This window comes from Dendronephthya gigantea, unplaced genomic scaffold (genome assembly GCF_004324835.1).
Source record: "Dendronephthya gigantea isolate DGI-Jeju-01 unplaced genomic scaffold, DenGig_1.0 000090F, whole genome shotgun sequence".
In the NCBI taxonomy this organism is placed as follows: domain Eukaryota; kingdom Metazoa; phylum Cnidaria; class Anthozoa; order Malacalcyonacea; family Nephtheidae; genus Dendronephthya; species Dendronephthya gigantea.
The window spans coordinates 211,158-233,676 of record NW_021163100.1 but is presented as its reverse complement, the minus strand read 5'-3'; the positions used below and the strand labels follow the sequence as shown (position 1 = coordinate 233,676).

General features: G+C 38.3%; 2 protein-coding genes across 2 annotated transcripts; both read left to right on the top strand.

Annotated features, from left to right (window-relative positions):
- Positions 1-3,528: 3,528 nt before the first annotated feature.
- Positions 3,529-7,743, top strand: LOC114533457 (vegetative cell wall protein gp1-like). The gene is made up of 4 exons (XM_028554974.1): positions 3,529-3,671; positions 5,459-6,085; positions 6,299-6,526; positions 6,610-7,743. The coding sequence occupies exons 1-4, from the start codon at positions 3,590-3,592 to the stop codon at positions 6,765-6,767; spliced, it is 1,095 nt and encodes a 364-aa protein (XP_028410775.1). The 5' UTR covers positions 3,529-3,589; the 3' UTR covers positions 6,768-7,743.
- An 8,581-nt stretch (positions 7,744-16,324) lies between these two features.
- Positions 16,325-21,295, top strand: LOC114533456 (vegetative cell wall protein gp1-like). The gene is made up of 4 exons (XM_028554973.1): positions 16,325-16,380; positions 19,149-20,060; positions 20,475-20,702; positions 20,798-21,295. The coding sequence occupies exons 2-4, from the start codon at positions 19,166-19,168 to the stop codon at positions 20,953-20,955; spliced, it is 1,281 nt and encodes a 426-aa protein (XP_028410774.1). The 5' UTR covers positions 16,325-16,380; positions 19,149-19,165; the 3' UTR covers positions 20,956-21,295.
- The last annotated feature ends 1,224 nt before the right edge of the window (positions 21,296-22,519 follow it).

Below are 22,519 nucleotides of genomic sequence, written 5' to 3'. Positions count from 1 at the left end.
GATCGCATCCCGCATAGAGACACGATAAACTACGGCGAAACACCGTAAATATTTTCATATTTATGAGTATCTGAAGGAGTATTTGGGGGAAAAAAGTCACCTAGAGTTGAGTAGAGTTATCCGTGTTTATATTCGTATAGTTTTTACGGCTTTTGTAAACGAGGTTTTGATATTTTCGGACGTCTTAAGATGTGTTGGTTTGAAATAGTGAGCTAGACTTTCCTACCTTAAGTATATATATATATATATATATATATATATATATATATATATATATATATATATATATATATATATATATATATATATATATATATATATATATATATATAGTAATTGACAATTGTTTATGCATTACGTCATAGCAATGCGACTCGCGTGCGCTTGCGAGAGTTTTGAATAGAATATAAAAATACAAATTGTATTCCTGGGATGCCTATCATTAGCGTAGAAAGTTAGGTCTGGGTAGCGCACGAAATATTTTGCTTCGTTTAAAATGGCGAGGGGTTGCTGCATGCATGTATTTCTAGTATCAATTATAATGTTTTGTTCTGGTGCAATTGTTTCATACCTGATATAATTCATTTTTATTTAAAATGATATAATTCATTTTTATATTCCACCTAAACAACTACGTTTCTAAATTTCCATGCTCCCCCTTTGAAATAGTGTTGGTATAAACACTGGCACTGCGACACCGTGCTTGCAATGACGTTTGTGAATGAAGAACTAGTCGGGAATCCAACTTTAAGATAAATATTCGTCTGTATTAATTAACACTCCTGAACGACAAAATGCAGGAGTCTCAGCGAACCCAGCTCCATAAAAATGGACCCCTCCCCCGGAATTGAACTCCACTAGCGGATTCTTCTAGATATTTTACAATAATATCGTATTGGTTTTTATAGCAAAATATTTAGAAAGAAAATAAGAAATTTATGTAATGTGATTTTATAAAATTTTATAGACTATATATATACTAAGGCAAAGTGTACCCCCGTGGGGATACGCCTTGCCGACGGTGATTAAAACTCTTATATGATGAGCTTAGCTTGGCGTCCTATCTTAAAGACCGACAGGTAATGGACGGCACGCAATATGGGAAAAGTAGTCAATGACCAGCAGCAATTTGAAAACTAACAAAGACCAAATACCCAAACCACAAACGGTCAGTTTAAGCGTGACATCGCAGAAAACAGAGCTCATTTAAAGTTGAATCCACCTCCTCCCGAAGCCTCCACTACCAATTTTGTACATTGCATTATTTACAGTAGCTGATATATATAGAGAGAGGACCGTTATATCTCAATTAACGATTTTAGTAGGCATACTTACAGGTGCTGGCGGTAATTTGCCTCCAAGTATTTCCAAACATAAATATTTGGAATTTTAATGGTGTATTCATGAATATCGTTATATTTGACAGAAATAAACGGGCTAGGAAAACCATTACTCCTATTCACAACACTCATATAATGACATAAAAAACGGAAATAAGAGTTAAGAAATGCGAACATTTGAATTTATTTTATACACAAGCGCCAGATATGAGGTATGCTGCAATTTCATTGGTTGGCTACTAGACAGATATTAGCTCATATCTGTCTAGTAGAGAAAGCAAACAAAAAGGCGGAAAGATTCGGGGAGTTGAGTGAAATAGAAATCCAAGCTTTAGTTGATAATAGCACACCAAAATGCACCGAAAGGGCGACAAAGTTTGTGTATATAGTAAAACACTCACTCACTCTCGTCGTATATGGCCGATAGCCAAATCGGCGCTACGCGCCTCGTCGGCTATCAGCTCATATACGACTCGAGTTCGCAGAATAACTGTTAAATGTATGAAAACCGGGCATGCCTGGAAGAGATAGAGACGCCCAAATACCGGCTTCTTACTCAGTTCCACGGTCAGAGGTATCATAAACCGGAGGCCAGCACACTCAATTCCCGCCCTTGATTCGCGTCCGTGGTTCTCAGGCTTCCCCACCTTATTCAAGCTGTTCAGCTTCCCTGAGATGACGCTTACCAATGCTAATTGCCACACCGTATTTCAGCTGAGCGAGAGGCCAGGGTTGTGCAATAGATTACTATCCAAAATTATCCCAAAACGGCGTAAAATTTTATGTGTCATAATTGATTGCGGAAAGGTTTGCAAAAATCATGGTTGGCAATAGATCTATGCGGATATAAATCACATCACATAAATAATGTTATATCATGGTGTTTGTTTGGAATTACCTTAGACATCATCTAATTATTTAAAGAAAACAGTTAGGAGAATTATGACTTACCCCCGGCGACTCGTCGAGCCAAATCTTCAAACATCATGTACTCGTTATTTTAGCCATATAAACACTTTATCCCAGCCTCGCAGTGGCGGATCTATAGGCGTGTACAAAATAAGTTACACAGCTTCATTTTAAATTCAAAACACCTTAATAACGCTATTGTTTATAGATTTGAAAAGAATATTTTTACATTAAAATCTACCAATGTAATTCCGATTTTAAGCAGTAGTATCGCATTCTATTTGCTTGAAATTTTTCCATATAAACGCTTGGTGAATTTTCCTTGGGGGGTGGATGGATGTAGGGATGTCTGTCTCTGGAACCCAAGATCATATAAACAGCACCTTAATTAATCTTACCTTAAAAGCTGGTGGAGATAATTCCAACTTTGGGTAACACAAAATCCCATATCCCATCATGAAATCCCGGCCTTTGGAGAAATAATATTTATGAATATAATTTATATCTATCTTCCCTTTGTAAAAATAGTGCAATCCCAGTTACCTTCAGACCCTCTTTATCGCATTAGAATTGGAAATAAACCATTCTAATTCTGTTACTATTTTGAACATTGTTATGTCAATGCCATGCAGTTCTGACATTGCCATGCAAATGTGGCTTTCAACCGTGTCGTTTTTGTTCCGTTATCGGTTACTATCACGTTTTGCTCCATTTTTTTCTGTTGTGTATGCTTAAGTTTGCACTTTTGCACAAAATTTGTGAAAGTAGGACTTTAAATTCACAAAGCTTCTGCGCTTTTTCTGTAGAATATAAAATGCGTTTACATGCACAGGACTGGACGAGACGGTGTGTTAAGTGTTGGTCTTCGCACTGTGAAAAAGGCTCACATTTCAAAAATGGGAAATGGACACTGAAATTCGAGCGTCGATTCCTGATTGCCTCATTGCCTTTGATCGTCCAGTCAGTTTCGGTCGATATGAACGTGGCTATACCATCACAGATCTGACCGTGCAATGTTGCACACATTGGGAGTAGGATTAGCGTTATCTGATTCGCAACCAATCTATTATTATCAGGATGTTAAAAGGTGCAAATCGATTAGAACTTGGCAGCTAGTAAGGAGATCAGTGTTGACCCAAAGGACAAGCAAATATCTCTGCAAGCGGTAAAAAGACTTACGACAAAGGATTATAGCGACAAAGCTGAGCAGGTTCTCTAGTGTTTTGGTATGACTGAATACTCCCCAAAATCAACAAAACTTAGTTTTTAATAACATGGTTTACTGAATACAGTACAATGATTTTTAGTTTAAATTACAAAGTCAGAGGGGCTGAAGCACCATGTTACGCCTATGCTCTGTTCTTTCGATATTTTCCATCATCTTATCAAATTGTGGAGAAGTACACACAAAAAAAGAAGCAGGTATAACCAAAAGTTAAAATTAACATCATTTGTTTTAATAAAGTTTAAACAGCGTTTCAGTTTTAACAGGTCAACATTGACAACAAAGACACACACAACTTGCTATATATATAACTCATACAATACTTCCTCGAGAGTTTTGATCACTTGAACAGTAGGAACATTGCTAAATCCGAACGAAAGAGCAATTTAAATCATCACTTCCTTTGAACAAGGCCATACTTAGATGCAGTCAATAAATGGATTTATTTTGTATAGACGACTCAGCGTACAAAATGCTGGAATATAACTTGAATTAGTAGTAACATTTCTCGTACATAGTCAGAGAAAAATTAAGGCTTAAATTAAGAATTATATTAAGTTGATGTGGCGGATTTTTAAAAGTTTTTTATTTTTCGAAAGCAAATGAATTTTAACCTATCACAATATTCTTCTACATTACTTAATTAACGATAATACATTTTGACTGTTCTGGCGTCTAGTATAGGTTCCAAATTTTGCTTATATACAGAATTTAATTCATATGCCTCTGAAAACTGAAAATTCGCGTCGCGTTGCCGCATCGCGTATGGTCTGTTTCGACTTTTATACGTCTGTCTATGTCTTTCCTGATTTTCTCGGTGACATAGAATTCCCTTAGCAATACTTGCGTCTTTTGTGGGCGGTCTAAGTCCTAAATTCCAAAAATATTTCTGCGCCAACCGTTCAGATTCAGTGAGAAAAACGCAAACACCTTATGTGTATTTCCTAAACGCTCCTACCTTTTGGCTGCTTGTGCCACTGTCATTACCAGAAATTCAGGACATTAATCATCATAATGCCAGAATTTCGCAATCAAAGATGGCTGCCTTGTCATAATAGAATTATATAGGGCACGAGAAAAAATTTGAAATTAAAGCAACTTCGGTCTTACTTATTGCAGTTGCGGAGCTTGATTTAAGACGGGCAGAAACTCAGTACTTTTATGAAAAATTTTTCATGTTTTTATACTACCTTTAACAGGTTCCCCAGTAATGTTATCTCAGCAACTAACCATTATAATGCAAGTGTAAATAATGCTTAGTAATTTCATTTATAACCATTATATTGCAAGTGTATAGAATGGTTAGTAATGTCATTTCAGCAATTAACCATTATATTGCAAGTGTATAATTATAATTTATAGTGCAAGTGTAAATATTGGTTAGTAATTTCATTTATAACCATTATATTGCAAGTGTATATAATGGTTAGTAATGTCATTTCAGCAATCAACCATTATATTGCAAGTGTATAATTATAATTTATAATGCAAGTGTAAATAATGGTTAGTAATTTCATTTATAACCATTATATTGCAAGTGTATATATAATGGTTAGTAATGTCATTTCAGCAATTAACCATTATATTGAAAGTGTGTAATTATGATTTATAATGGTTAGTTGCTCAAATTACATTACTGGGGAACCTGTTAAAGTAATATATATAAAAATATGAAAATATTTTAGTATGAAAATAAATTCATAAAAGTACTGAGCTTCTCACTTCTGCCAATCTTAAATTGAACACCGCATGCAACTGCAATATGTAAGCAAAAAGTTGCTTTAATTTCAAATTTTGTCTCTTGCCTTATATAATTCTATTATAACAATGCAGCCATCTTTGATTGCGAAATCCTGGCATTATGAACTTTTCTGGTAATGAATGTCCTGAAATTCTGGTTTTGGCCTGTTTCTAAACAGGAGAGCAATCGTGAAAATCTAATTTATTAAACAACACCTTTTAAAGTTTGAACTTTTTCTTTCAGACAAACTTACTTTGTTAATGAAAACAAAATGCAAGCAATGTACTCATATTTTCATATGTCCTATGATATGCGGTAAAAATAGCACTAAGCCAACCATTAAACCCCCACCCACCAAGCTACCTCCAACCTCTACACCGATCTTTCCACCAACGCCACGTCCGCCGACACTACCACCCCTTCCTCCAGTAACCCCTGCTCCACCGATCATACCGCCATCTCCATCCCCTCCAACCAAACCTTCCCCACTGCCGCCAGCAACCCCTGCTCCACCGATCATACCGCCATCTCCACCCCCTCCAACCAAACCTTCCCCACTGCCGCCAGCAACCCCTGCACCACCGATCATACCATCTCCACCCCCTCCAACCAAACCTTCCCCACCACAGCCAGCAACCCCTGCACCACCCATCATACCATCTCCAGCCCCTCCAACCAAACCTTCCCCACTACCGCCAGCAACCCCTGCACCACCGATCATACCATCCTCACCGCCACCCACAACCCCTACTAGTCCTTCTGGTGGTCAAGAAAAAATCCGACCACCCTCACCAGTGACCCAAGCCCCACCAGTTATTGTTCCCACATCTGCCCCAGTCCCACCACCATCGCCATCCATTCCTGGAGAATGTAAGTTGACTAGTAAAATTAGTAATGTGGCAAACTGCCAAATATTATTTAATTCAATAATTATATAAAAAAGGCCTTCTACAAGAGAGTTGTCAGGCTGCTTTTTGATTTTATTTATTGATATATTGATTCGAACATTAATGAAAAGCGGTTTCATAGCCCCATCAATGTTCTATAGCATCATTCAAAAAAATTTTCTCCCAATATCTTTAGTATCATGTCTAGTACGTCTTGAGAAGAAAGGATGTTTTAAAGACGATCAAATTCCTCCACGTCCTCTTCCAAACTACATCTTAACTGATCGCGACAATACTTTATCGATTTACAGTGGCAAAGGAATTGACTGGGGAAATTGGGTGAACTATCTTCCTGATTTCGTGTGCCGTTGTGCCCAACTTACTAAGTCTAAAAATTTTAAATACTTCGGAATACAATATTATGGTAGGTTTTGTGTAGGTTTCTTTTTTCAAATTCATGCAATATAACCATTTCTCGTCTGAACGGAATACTATTTCCAATTCCAGGTGAATGTTGGTCAGGTCCTTCAGGAGACGAAAATTCTTTCAAAGAAGATGGAGTTTCAACAGAATGCGTCAACACGAACTGGAAGACATGTTCTGATCAATCAAAATTAGCTTGTGCTGGAAAGGAGAAAAATAACTATGTTTACGCAATTGTTTAATGTATTTTGTAGTAGTTTGAAATGATCTGTAACCTAGTCTGGGAGGAATATAAATAGGAAATAGCCTAAAGTGTTATTGCATGCATTCACCGCTAGATCATAATGTTATTGTTAGATCATAATGTTACTGTTAGATCATAATGTTACTGTTAGATCATAATGTTACTGTTAGATCATAATGTTACTGTTAGATCATAATGTTACTGTTAGGTCATAATGTTACTGTTAGATCATAATGTTACTGTTAGATCATAATGTTACTGTTAGATTATAATGTTACTGTTAGATCATAATGTTACTGTCAGCGTTAACCTATAGTTAACATGGCTCCAGTTTCGGCTGACCGTTGATAAATAGAAACGAAAATGTCAGCAAAAAGGAAATGAAATTTATTATAAAAATTATTAAAATTTCTCCTGCTGCATGGGCATATATATGCTTCACTAAAGTTTTACATTACCCCATGCTGAACTTCGACATAATTTAATTTGTTCGAAATGCCTTTTTCAAACAAATCTATCCCCTTTCATGAAAAAGTTCCAATTCCATCTCAAAACATTTACATATCCGGGGGCATAAAATATTCCTTACCGCTACATGGCTGGTTTGGGGTTGGTTTATTACTGTTTCCTTGGCACAGTTTATAGACAAACAGTCGGACTGCAGTGTGGAGAGTACTACTTAGCTATATACGGTGCCGTTTATAAGTAACACGTATCAGGCCGAACGAAAATTTTACAAAATATACTGATAACAGTGAGTCAAATCCAACGGGGGTGGAAGTCAATTTGATACCTCCTCACCTCGTCCTTTCATATCTATAAACTGTGCCAGGGAAACAGGAATAAACCAGCCGTAAACTAGATAAAATGAAAATATTTGTTCCGTTGCACGAATAAAAACATTCAATACAGCAAATACACAAAAATAGAGCTAATGCGTTTACCGTAAACGTCGAATTCGTACTATTAATGTAAATCACTGATAAATATAAATTCACATAAGTACTTTTACTTATTAACATGTTCTAAATAGAACCGTTTAAAATATGGCTTTTCAAGATCCTCCATTTTGATTGGTTGACGAGCGGTCCGTAAAAAATCATAGTCGGTGGTCTCTATATTGCCTATCTGGACCAGTATTCTGGATGTCTGATGCAGTTCAGCCTAATAATAAACAGATTATTGACCTCGCTTGTTCGATCTGTATACTGTGAAATATCAGACCGAGGATTTTACAGAGGATTTACAGACTTTTTACTAGGGCTACCTGTGGTAGTCGAGTCTAGGTTTCGCGATTATTATTATTTTCTTTTTCGTGTCGCAGGCTTGTCCGCGCGGACAATCGCGTATTTACAGTGCATCAATATAAGTTTCAGTGCAGTGCATTTACCAGCTACATAGCCCTAGCCTTAGTAGAGGTCAGTGGCATGCAATATTTAAGAAATAGAAAACATTTTCCGTGTTTCTATACAGTTGTAGAAACACGCGTGGGAGTTTGGGAGAACGAGAAATAATCAGTGGGAAAACGAGCCCGTAGGGCGAGTTTTTCTACGTTATTTAGAGTTCTCCCAAACTCCCACACGTATTTCTACAACTGTATAGAAACACGGAAAATGTTTTCTATTTCTTTTATAATATAACTCAATAAAAAGATTTTGTACAAATATCATGATTCAATTCAATTACAAATTCTCATTACATCGCTTCGCTTGTAAATTTCGGCGGGAAAATTCCCGTGTTTCTATACAGTTGTAGAAACACGCTTCTCGACCAATCAGCACGCGCGTACTATAAATGTTATATTATAAATACATTTATTATATGGCACGCGGTCTCGTGACTAAAATGGCGTGCGCTGATTGGTTCTTTGCTGGTCTGGAATCCCCCAGTATTAGACTGTTGCCGTAGTAACGGTCCAACTCTCATATTTTTAAATAAAAACAAGCTTGCACTTTTATTTTTCAAACGAAAAATATCGACGCAGAATGGACGAAGAAGAGCATTATTTGTGCACATGTGAATATTATATTTATTCATATTTGATTTTTGTTTATATTACTGTATCATTCTTATTTAACGAGTAATAAAAAAACAAAGTTTTGGAATCAACTTCAGTGCTTGCTTGGCGACTTGCTGGCGAAAGAGCCGGCAAGAATGCTGCAGCGCATTGTATATATAAATAGATAAACTGAATACTGTATGCCATATAATAAATCCCTTATTAACCGAATACGTTCGGTCCGTACTGGAAAAATATCAGACCTTGGTCTTTTATGTACGGACCTCGCTATTGCTCAGTCCGTACTGTCAAGACCTAGGTGTGATATTTTTCTAGTATCAGAGAATTTCGACGTAAAAGCAGAACATACGTTGGATTTTCTTAGCACGGTGCAAGGTGATATCATTATAATCCTAGAGAAAGATCCACGACTGTATGTTTTTGATGAGGTCGGTCAATTGAAATACAAGTTTATACGTAAGTCCAGTACGTCAGCGTCGTTGAGTATCTCTTCGCAGAATGAAATTATGATACCAACGGACAATCGTAAGGCGGTTGAAATATACACAAAGAGAGGAGACCTAAACGCAACAATAAAAGTCCCAAAAGGACACAAGGTATTGAGTTTGGCATTTCATTGCGTTATTGGTAAGATAATGGTCTTAATCTAGGCGAGAGAGGGGAAAGATTCTTTCTTTATTCTGTGCTATTCTTCAGACGGGAAGCTGGAGAACCTTTCGTTCTTCGGCAGCAAAATTAAAAATGAGAAACCTCCACAATTGACATCCCATTCCAAAGGTCCTGTGGCTGTGGTTGGGGTGGAAAGCATCACTTACATTTAATAAGAAAAGAAACACTTTTCTGCAAAAACCACATTATTGTTATTATTAGCTTATTTTAAAGCTAAACTCGTTAAAAAACATGTTTCTGTCCGTTTGTTTCATTACAAAACTTTATTTTTTATTTTATAGCATGCAGGCGATAAACGGCATTTCCATTACAATGAAATACACATGAATGACTTTCCAGTATAATTTATATTAACGAAGATTCTTATATATACTAAGATAGCTGTTTTAATATCATTCCAGTATATATTAGACCGAATGAACATTGTTAACATAACACACATGCATCATATTAACATAATTATATAACTCGGAATTTTTTCGCAAGACTGAATTACCTTTGGCAAATTTTTTAGTGATCAGTCAAAGTTTATCGATATGCAAACAAAGAGTGAAGAGAAGACAAATGCTCCTATTTGTGTCGTGGGAAGGTACGAGGGTATGTCAGAAGTAGGCCGCCACTTAACTCCTCCACATGCAGGCGTCTCATAATACTGCGAGTGGGCGGGATAATTAGGGGGCGAACGGAGCGGGCAGCATTAGAAATGCGGGTAATGCGAAGGAAAACGCCTGCTGATTAATGATTTCAAGATGGCAGAATCTAATCCAAAACTGACTACAAACAGTAGCGTAGCCAGCCTGTCGATTTGTCCCTCTATGCTGATATTTTAGTATTCACTGACTGTGAAAACAATAGATTTCTAAAGACATGAATAATTATTATAACTCGAAATTTACATAGCGGGACAAAATTGTCAGGCTGGCTACGCCACTGACTACAAAAACCTTAAAAGTCATTTGAGCTTGTTTAGCGCATTATACTGTTCGAGTGATCAAAACTCTCGAGCAAGTATTGTATGTGTATGTTGTAATATTTGCCTTTCTGAATGCTATTAATAGAGAACTTTACTTATTTATCTAAATAACATTAAGTATGGACTGATCGGGTTTCATTTTGTTGATTAAAGACTAATTTTTGTAGGCATATCTATCTAGTTATTTCACAACAATTTAATCAACAAAATTCAGTGGATAAGGTTCTAAGACCTGAACGATCTGAGACTGATCCAAGCAGCAATTCCGCAACGAAAGAATGGCTTCATTGGAAGCGAACCTTTGTAAACTTTTTGTCTGTTTTACCTCAAGAAGGTCTTGACAAATTAACAGTTTTAGCTAACTTTGTATCTCCTGCAATCTTCCAACATATTGAAGATAGTACAGAGTATGATGCTGCTATTCAAATATTGGAATCCCTTTTTATCAAACCTAAGAATGAGATTTTTGCTCGAAGTGAGACCCTGGATGAATACCTTCAAGCTTTGAAGGCTCTAAGTAAAGATTGTAACTTTAAGACCGTGACAGCAGCTCAGTACTGTGAGGAGAGTATTAGAGATGCATTCATCACCGGACTGCAATCTGGTCTTATCCGCCAGCGTCTGTTAGAGAATAAAACTCTTGACCTGAAAACTATGTTTGATCAAGCTCGTGCCCTTGAATTGGCTATGCGAAGCTCTGAATCCTATGTTACTCAACCACTTGTAAATGCAGCTATTCCGTTCCAATCTGCTCCCCTTTTGAACTCAATGGAACAACCCGAAGTCGGCACTTTAGCTGCTACGGGAGTTGAAGATACTTGCTTCTTCTGTGGGAACGCCAGGCATCCCCGTTCTAAGTGTCCGGCTCGTGATTCTGCCTGCCTGAAATGTCAGAAGAAAGGCCACTTTGCAAAAGTGTGCCGAGGTAAACCTGCTAATTCAAAAGGAAATATTTCAGCTGCTGCCTGGTCACCAACTCTAGCCACTATCTCATCTGTACCAACATCTCTAATCTAAGTCATCAGCAACTGTTGACATTAATGGATTGCAAGTAAAAGCCCTCTTTGATAGTGGTAGCAGTGAGAGCTTCATCCAACCCAAGATTGTAAAAGAAGCGGCCCTAACAGTCCATCCCTCGTCTAGTACTATAGCCATGGCAACACTAACATCATCGGCTAAAGTGAGTGGAACCTGCATTGTTGATCTCGCCTATCAAGGACAAAATTATAAAGGCCTTAGTTTATCTGTTTTACCAGGACTTTGTGCTGATTTGATTTTGGGCATTGATTTCCAATCACAACACAGGAGCGTTGTCTTCCAGTATGGAGGATTAAAACCTCCTTTGTCAGTTTGTAGCTTTAGCAAGCTTAATGTCGAGCCCCCAGAACCATTCGCAAATTTGACGCCAGATTGTCATCCAATTGCAACGAAGTCCCGAAGATATAGTCAAGAAGACTCCAAGTTTATCGATACAGAAGTCACCAGATTGCTTGAAGAAAGCATCATAGAACCTAGTCAATCGCCATGGCGAGCTTAAGTGGTAGTAACAAAGGATGAAAACCACAAGAAAAGGCTTGCTATTGACTACTCCCAAACCATCAATCGTTTTACTCTCCTTGATGCTTTTCCACTACCTAATATAAGTGAGATGGTCAACGAAAATGCCAAGTATCGGATTTTCAGTACCATTGATCTCCGAAGTGCCTATCACCAACTTGCGCTCAAAGATGAAGACAAGCCCTATACTGCGTTTGAAGCCCGCAATGGCCTTTATCAGTTCACTCGCTTGCCCTTCGGTGTTACCAATGGAGTGGCTTGTTTCCAAAGAGAAATGGTTAAACTGGTGGGGCATCATGCTCTTAAAGGAGTTTTGCCTTACCTCGATAACATAACCATATGTGGTAAAGATCAGGAAGAGCATGATGAAAACCTGGAGAGATTTCTTGAAGCTGCAAAGTGCAAAAATGTCTGTTGTAATGATGACAAGAGTATCTTCTCAACAAGATGTCTTCCCCTGCTTGGTTATTTAATTGAAGAAGGCACCATCCGCCCCGACCCTGAGCAATTACGACCTCTACGCGAGCTTCCCGTTCCTCATGATTCAAAGTCCTTGAAGAGGTGTTTAGGATTGTTTGCCTATTACTCACAGTGGATCCCTGGGTACTCCAATCAAATTAAGCCGATCACCAGTTGTAAGTCCTTCCCTTTGTCACCGCAAGCTGTCCAAGCATTCGAGAGTCTCAAGAAGACAGTGAAAGAAACTGTTGTCGCGGCAATTAACGACAGCGTTCCATTCGAGGTTGAAACCGATGCATCCGACGTAGCGTTAGCAGCCACTCTCAATCAGAATGGGAGACCAGTCGCCTTCTTTTCAAGAACCCTGCAAGGTAGTGAGCACAAACATGCATCAGTAGAAAAGGAAGCACAAGCTATCATTGAAGCTGTAAGACACTGGAAACACTTCTTAACAGGGAGGCACTTCACTCTGAAAACCGATCAGAAGTCTGTCTCGTATATGTTTGATCAACGCCATAAAACGAAGATCAAAAACGACAAAATCATGCGATGGAGACTTGAACTCTCCTGTTATAGCTTCGACATTATTTATCGACCTGGAAAAGACAATGTCCCACCGGATACATTGTCCAGAGCCACATGTGCCTCGGCTACAGAAGACTCCCTCTGCAAGCTTCACGAGTCACTCAGTCACCCAGGGGTAACTCGACTTTACCACTTCGTCCGAACCAAGAACCTGCCTTATGCCTTGGATGAGATCAAGAAAGTCACTAATAGTTGCCATGTATGTTGTGAATGTAAACCTCAGTTTCACCAGCCTCAGAAAGTCCCTCTCATCAAAGCTACCCGACCTTTTGAAAGAATAAATATAGATTTCAAAGGTCCATTACCCAGCATCAACGGCAACAAGTATTTTCTCAATGTCATCGATGAATACTCTAGATTTCCATTTGTTTTCCCTTGTCCTGATCTCTCGACAACTACGGTTATCAAATGCCTAGTAGTCACGTTGTTTTCCCTTGTTGGAATGCCTGCTTATGTCCATTCAGACCGTGGAGCTTTTTTTATGAGCCATGAGTTACGGGCTTTCTTCACAGAAAAGGGAATCGCCACAAGCCGAACGACCAGTTATAACCCCGAAGGTAACGGCCAAGTTGAAAAGTATAATGGTGTTGTATGGCAAGCCATTACTAAGTCATTGAAATCAAGGAATTTGCCAACAAAGAACTGGCAAGACGTTCTCCCTGATGTTTTACATTCCATCCGTTCTCTCTTATGCACAGCAACTAATAAGACGCCTCATGAGCGATTCTTCGGTTTCCCAAGGAGATCATCTGCCGGTTCCTCTATCCCTACTTGGTTAGCCACCCCTGGAACAGTGTTTCTCAAACGTCATGTTCGTACCAGCAAGACAGACCCTCTCGTTGATGAGGTGGAGTTGCTTCAGGCGAATCCTCAATATGCTCATATACGCTACCCGGATGGTAGGGAGACTACCGTGGCACTAAACATCTTGCACCTAGAGGTCAGCCAAGGATTGTCTTGCCAGAGCCGGAACCGGTTCCGATGTTAAGTAGCCCTGAAGCAGTCCCCGTGTCAACTGAAGTTGTCCCAATGTCAACAGCAGAAAATTCTGGTGTAGAATTAGCGCCACCGATCCACGCAGTAGAAATACAACCAACTCTACGACGTTTTGAGCGGGTGCGTCGCCCGCCGGATCGGCTTAACATTTAAACGATGGGTGAATGTTGTAATATTTGCCTTTCTGAATGCTATTAATAGAGAACTTTACTTATTTATCTAAATAACATTAAGTATGGACTGATCGGGTTTCAGAGCCCGCATTCAAGTTGACATTATGTTTGCAACATTTTTGGCCGCCATATTTATTAGTTTTTATGTATTAGAATTTTGTTGATTAAAGCCTAATTTTTGTAGGCATATCTATCTAGTTATTTCATGTAGGCATATCTATCTAGTTATTTATATGTTTCTTTATATTATGCCTTTGACTTTGTTGTCAATGTTGACCTGCCGAAACTGAAACGTTGTTTAACTTCATTAAAACAAATGATGTTAATTTGCATGAACTTTTGAATATACCTGCTTCTTTTTTCGCGTCTACTTCTCGACAATTTGATATGACGGAAAATATAGAAAGAAGAGAGCACAGACGTAACATAATGCTTCAGTCGCTTTGACTTTGCATACGCTGATGTAATTTCAACTAAAAATCATTGCATGCATGTATATACACCGTATTCAGTAAACCGTGTAATTAAGAGCGAAGTTTTGTTGATTTTGGAGAGCATATCTGTCATACGAAAACATTAGAGAACCTGCTCAGCTACGTGTATAATCCTTTGTCGTGTGTCTTTTTACTGGTTGCAAAAATTTGTTCAATGGGCCGGCACACTCAGTTGATTTTATTAGCACTAAAAAAGGGCTAAACAAAATGAGGTTAGAATTAGGTACAAAATGACACGTTTTCGAGTATCATTTTAACATGAATCATCCTTTGAGAAGTCGTGCGAATTAGCACTTCGTCGGCAGGTGCTAAAATAGCCCCACTTTTTCGCGTCATAATAACATGACGAATACAAAGAAACAAGTGCTAAAATAGCACTACATTTGGAGTCAAAATAGGCGGGATTTGGCCGTTGTTTTAACACTTGAAAATTTGAGGCGTAGAAAAGTATGAAATCTCTAAATTTGGAAATAAGTTGTCACTCTATATGATCGCAAAAAAAATTGTGAATCGTAAAACAGCTAAAAAAGTAAAATTATAAGTAGAGTTATAAGCTCTGTAAAAGGCGAGAACCAAAAAATTATAAGATTAAATCACACCCTTTCCTATACTAGGCTTACGCAAGTAAAAACATAACCGTTACCTTACCCTTAGACTTTTTGCTTCTTGCTCCTTACAATTGCCGCTCATCTTGGTCTTTTTATATCAGCTCAATCTGCTCATCGATAATATAAAGATTGATAAGATATCGATAGTTAGAAATTGTGATATTTCACCTAAATTTGCTTGTGTATATCAACCTATATCACTCCTTCGTTATCCACCATTTTGACTGATGCGAAGAAAAGCTTATGTCGTGCCGATATAACACAAGTGGCATAGCCAGGATTACGATTTTGTCCCGCTATGTACATTTCGTGTTATTATTATTATTCATTTCCTTAGAAATTCATTGTTTTCACAGTCTATGAACACCAAAATATTAGAATAGCGGGACAAATCGTCAGGCTGGCTACGCTACTGTATAACACAGACCGGCGATGAAGAAGTGTTATTTCAGCATTTTTATAAAAGGTTAAAGGTTAAATGTCACGGGTGTTAAAGTAGCTCTTCTAAATCAACTCGCGAATTTATTGCGCTAAATTAACGCCTATTTTGGCCCAAAATGTAGTGCTATTTTAGCACTTATTTCTTTGTATTCGTCATGTTATTATGACGCCAAAAAGTGGTGCTATTTTAGCACATACCGACGAAGTGCTAATTCGCACGACTTCTCAAACGGTTAAAATGGCACTCAAAACGTGTCATTTGTACCTAATGTTTAGCCCCTTTTTGGAGCGAATAAAATCAACACCATAAAATTAACAGTGTGCGGCCCATTGAACAAATTTTGCAAGCGATAAAAAGAAACACGGCAAAGGATTATACACGCAGCTGAGCAGTGAGCAGGTTCTTTAGTGTTTTCGTATGACAGATATACTCTCCAAAATAAACAAAACTTCACTCTTAATTACACGGTTTTCTGAATACAGTATATATACATGCATGCAATGATTTTTACTTGAAATTACATCAGCGTATGCAAAGTCAAAGCGACTGAAGCATTATGTTACCTCTGTGCTCTCTTCTTTCTATATTTTCCGTCATATCAAATTGTCGAGAAGTAGACGCGAAAAAAGAAGCAGGTATATTCAAAAGTTCATGCAAATTAACATCATTTGTTTTGATAAAGTTAAACATTGTTTCAGTTTTGGCAGGTCAACATATTGACAACAAGGTCAAAGGCATAATATAAAAAAACATGCTATATACTGTAAAATACTTTCTCGAGAGTTTTGATCACTCGAATTGTACAGGCATTGCTAAACTGAACGAAAGAGCAATTTATATCATCACTTCTTTTCATGCGACAAGGCCATATTTATAGATGCAGTCAGTAATTGGATTTCTTTTATAGACGAATGGGTCGTGCAGTATACATATACGTATCACTTCCACGTAATTATTGCTCGGTTATACGACCCTACCCCTGTACCCATTTTTCTTCAGGAATGCTGGAATATAACTTGAATTAGTTGTAATATTAGTCGTATGTCACATTTATAGTCACATGCATGCAGGAAAATTAAGGCAAGTTGATGTGGCGTAGCACGTATGTTCAATACGTTTTTTTTCTTATACGCGAGGTAGTAGGATCTTTACAATTTTTTATACTAGTGTTCTTAATGTTGTCTTCTTGTTCTTCTCTTGCTCTTCAAAGCTTCGTTTCTGTTTCTTTCTGTCCTTTCGGATTCTCGTTGTTTTCTGTCCTGTCTTTTGTCGTTGGTTCAGTAATGCTGAGCTTCTTTAACGTTTCACATTGTTTTTGCTCCGTTAGTCCTTTCAAGGTTCCGGTGCTGTGCGCCTCTTTTTATAATAAAATTTGAGGGGATCTTGAAGACGCCTTATGCAAAGTGGTGCGATTCACTCTATCCAATCAGTGTTGTAGGTTACAAGTGTTGGTTGGCATTTATAGAAGTTCGGTCCAGCTCTCGATTTAAGAGCGGTGACCCACTAGTCGAGTTGGTCTTTTGCTTAATCGATCATTGTTAAAACGTGTTCCCAACTAAAAATATTTATCATAAACTTATAAAGAACAATTACCAAATTATTACTCTGTGAGCCGTATCTCAAACTTATAAACTATTTTACTAATAATTTTATCGAATTAAGGTTTTCGTGACGTAAGGCTTCAAGTGCTTAACCGAGCAAAATATAACAAGGAAATGATTGACACAAACTAGTATCCGCCTAGAACTTATGTTCTTGAGTAGTGACACTTGTACTTTGTACGACATACTATTGAGGAAATTCCATGGGCTGTCACCTCATGACAGGAAAAGTAATTTTCTGATTCCGAAGGGTCATAATAATATTTACTTTACACGTCATTTTATGTGACATGTTCCCCAAGTAATTTCCTCGTCGATATTGACCTTGTATTTTTTTACAATGCTAAATCACATTATACATACATGCTTGTTTCCTGACACGTATAGTCTTAATTAAGGTCCACACAGAGCAGCCGAGCAGACACGATTTGGCAACGTGGCGCGATTTTGTAAAGTTTTTTATTTTTCAATAAAAAGCAAATGAATTTTAACATGTCATAATATTCGTGTAGATTACTTAACGATAATACATTTTGACTGCTCTGGCGTGCATAGATTCCAAATTTTGCTTCCAGAAATTGATTTATATGCTTAGGAAAACTGAAAATTCGCGTGACATAGTATTTCGTTAGCAATGCTGGCGTCTTTTGTGGGCGGTCTATATCTTCTAAAATTTCAAACTGATTGTCCCTACACGCTAGCCGTACAGGGGCCGGTTGCATATCAAGCCCGTTTAGCTTGAACGGTGGTTAAGTTCAAAATTGAAAGCAAGTCTATCGTTTTATTCAAGAAGCGAACTAAATGTTCTTAACTTTTATACAATATGATACCGTTAGCAACTACAGTGCGAAACACGATAATTTTATTAGTTCAAATAGAAATTTTCATACAATGGTACTAAATTTACCCAATCCTAGCGTGAAACTATTGATGAAAATATGCACCATTATTTCGACTTGGCAATTTTTCTACTGACATACGATTTTAGCTCCATGTTGGAAAAACGGCGTTAATTCCATGAGACAGATATAAAAAATCGTTTATCGTTAAATCCATTCTTTTGCCCAGCCGTCAGGACCATCTAACGTTGCCCTTGATTCGTCAGTGAATAGGACAAGCTTCCTTTCATTTTCATATCTTTCTTGCACCATTCTACACGTAATTTTTTATTTGTCGAGGTCAGGCGAGGCATTTTAGGCGGACTTTTGATTGCTGCAACCTTCGTAAGGAGACGGTTTCGGGTTGTTTTCGTCAAATTTGGTAGACCAGCCTCTTTAAAAATTCTTGCACTTGTTGATTCAAGTAATTTACAGACACTCCTCCTCAATCGGTTCATCGTCCCATCGTGATCACAGATTTTTGAAACTAATAGCGTGGATCACCTCTTTTATACATGATGAGATTTAAATGAGTATTGCTTAAATCTATTATAAAACTAATATCGTGGTTCGCATTGTAGATATTCAGTGCATGATATTCAAGTTGACTCAAAACAGATCTAAAAGTGTTATTTATTTTGATGGGCTAAATGGGCTTCATACAACCGGCCACAGGCGGAAAACTCAAACACCTCATCATTATTTCTTAAGCATTCCTAATTTTTGGCTGCTCGTGCCACGGTTGTTAGCAAACAAATTGTTAGCTGTGGACCAGATGATGTCCAAAATTAACTCATTTAGTAAAGAAACCCATGGAGGCAAAACTGGTTAATTCTGAAATCAAAGCATATTTCTAAACAGGAAAGCAATCGTGAAAATCTATTTTATTAATACCACTTTTAAAGTTTGAACTTATTCTTTCAGACAAACTCACTTTGTCAATGAAATCAACATGCAAGCACTGTACTCATATCCTCATATGTCCTATGATATGCGGTAAAAATGTCACAAAGCCAACCATCAAACCCCCACCCTCCAAATTACCTCCAACCTTTACAACCATGCGTCTACCAACGCCAACTCCACGTCCGCCGACACTACCACCAGTAACCCCTGCTCCACCAAACATACCCTCTCCACCACATCCAATCACACCTTCTCCACCACCACCAGCAACCCCTGCACCACCGATCATACCATCTCCACCCCCTCCAATCAAACCTTCTCCACCACCACCAGCAACCCTTGCACCACCGATCATACCATCTCCACCACATCCAATCACACCTTCTCCACCACCACCAGCAACCCCTGCACCACCGATCATACCATCTCCACCCCCTCCAATCAAACCTTCTCCACCACCACCAGCAACCCCTGCACCTCCGATCATACCATCTCCACCCCTTCCAACCAAACCTTCCCAACCACCGCCAGAAACCCCTGCACCACCGATCATACCAACTCCACCCCCTCCAATTAAACCTTCTCCACCACCACCAGCCTCCCCTGCACCGCCGATCATACCATCTCCACCCCTTCCAACCAAACCTTCTCCACCACCGCCAGCAACCCCTGCACCGCCGATCATACCATCTCCACCCCTTCCAACCAAACCTTCCCCTCCACCGCCAGCAACCCCTGCACCACCGATCATACCATCTCGACCCCCTCCAAACACACCTTCTCTACCACCACCAGCAACCCCTGCACCACCGATCATACCATCTCCACTGCCACTAACAACCCCAACTCCAATAATCATACCTTCCCCACCTCCACCAATCATACCATCTGCTCCGGTCCCACCACCAGCGCCATCCATTCCAGGAGAATGTAAGTTGACTAGTAAAATTAGTAACATTCTTCAAACTGCCTAATTTTTTTAGTCGACAAAAAAGGACCTTCTTCAGGAGAGCTCGCACGCTATACTCTTTGGTTATATATAGATTAATAACACTAACAGGCTCGTACCTAGGTGTTTTAGTGGAAAAACATATAACGTTGCATTCAGGTATAATATAGAGTTCAGCTGAGAAAAATCGAGCGCTCGAAGGGAAACCAGCCCAAACACCACCAGTGCGCTCGCTTTTTTCAGCTGATCTTTAGACAATAGCTGAATGCAACGTAATATATATTTTACTAGTAAAGCGTCTGGGTTAGAGGCTATAACACCAATGAAAAACGATTTCACGGCACCATCAATGTTCTATAGCATCATTCAAAGAAATTTCCTCCCAATATCTTTAGTATCATGTCTAGTACGTCTTGAGAAGAAAGGATGTTTTAAAGACGATCAAATTCCTCCACGTCCTCTTCCAAACTACATCTTAACTGATCGCGACAATACCTTATCGATTTACAGTGGCAAAGGAATTGACTGGGGAAATTGGGTGAACTATCTTCCCGATTTGGTCTGCCGTTGTGCCCAACTTGCAAAATCTAAAAATTTTAAATACTTTGGAATACAATATTATGGTAGGTTTTGTGTAGGTTTCTTCTTTCAGATTCATGCAGTATAACAATCTCTCGTCTGAACCTGTGTCTGAACCAAATATTATGTCCGATTTCAGGTGAATGTTGGTCAGGTCCTTCAGGAGACGAAAATTCTTTCAAAGAAGATGGAGTTTCAACAGAATGCGTCAACACGAACTGGAAGACATGTTCTGATCAATCAACATTAGCTTGTGCTGGAAAGGAGAAAAATAACTACGTTTACGCAATTGTTTAATGTATTTTGTAGTAGGCTAGTTTGAAATGATCTGTAACCTAGTCTGGGAGGAATGTAAATAGGAAATTGCCTAAAGTGTTATTGCATTCACCACTAGATCATAATGTTACTGTTAGATCATAATGTTACTGTTAGATCATAATGTTACTGTTAGATCATAATGTTACTGTTAAATCATAATGTTACTGTTAAATCATAATGTTACAGTTAGATCATAATGTTACAGTTAGATCATAATGTCACTGTTAGATCATAATGTTACTGTTAGCGTTAACCTACAGTTAACATGGCTCCAGTTTCGGCTCACCGTTGATAAATAGAAACGAAAATGTCAGCAAAAAGGAAATGAGATTTATTATAAAAATTATAAAAATTTCTCCAGCTGCATGGTCATATATATGCTTCACTAAAGTTTTACATTACCCCATGCTTCGACATAATTTGTTCGAACTGCCTTTTCAAACAAATCTATCCCCTTTCATGAAAAAGTTCCAATTCCATCTGAAAACATTTACACATCCGGGGGCATCAAATGTTCCTTACCGCTACATTGCTGGTTTGTGTGGAGAGTTAGCTATATACGGTGCCGTTTATAAGTAACACGTATCAGGCCGAACGAAAATTTGAGAAATTATGCTGATAACAGTCAGTCCAATCCAACGGCGGTGGAGGTCACTTTAATACCTCCTCACCACGTCCCTTTATATCTATAAACTGTGCCAGGGAAACAGGAATAAACCAGCCGTAAACTAGACGAAATGAAAATATTTGTTCCGTTGCACGAATAAAAACATTCATTACACCAAAGACACAAAAATAGAGCTAATGTTCATGCAGCGTTTACCGTAAACGTCGAATTCGTAATTTTAATGTAAATCACTGATAAATAGATCAAATGAGTACTTTTGCTTATTAACATGTTCTATTAAATAGAACGGTTTAAAATATGGCTTTTTAAGATCCTCCATTTTGATTGGTTGACGAGCGGTCCGTAAAAAATCATATTCGGACCGTGGTCTCTATATTGCGTATCTGGACCATATCCGGGATGTCTGATGCAGTTTAGCCATATAATAAACAGGTTATTGACCTCGCTTGTTCGATCTGTATACTGTGAAATATCAGACCGAGGATTTTTACATGAACCTCGTTCATTCGTCGCTCGGTCCATACTTTGCAACACCTCGGTCTGATATTTCACAGCACAGATCGAACAAGCGAGGTCAATATTATGCTGGGTTTACCAAAGTGATTAAATAATAATGTTTCATGCAACGGGTCAGTAATTCGCTGCGGTGCAATTCGTGAATATTAGCAAACACTGTAGGCCATGCAGGTAGCTTGTGTTCGCTATCTTTTATTTTGCTTTTCGATAGACCGGCTTAGTATTGACTCCCCCAATTTGATGATTTAAGGCTCGTTTTATTATACATCAAAGCATTAATTCGTAACTAATTCACTCATTCACATCTATCAAAAGTAGAAAATCGCACGAAAAAGTCACAGCAAAAATCGCAAGTGTAAACGGACTTTTACAGACTTTTTACTCGGGCTGTCTTCCGCG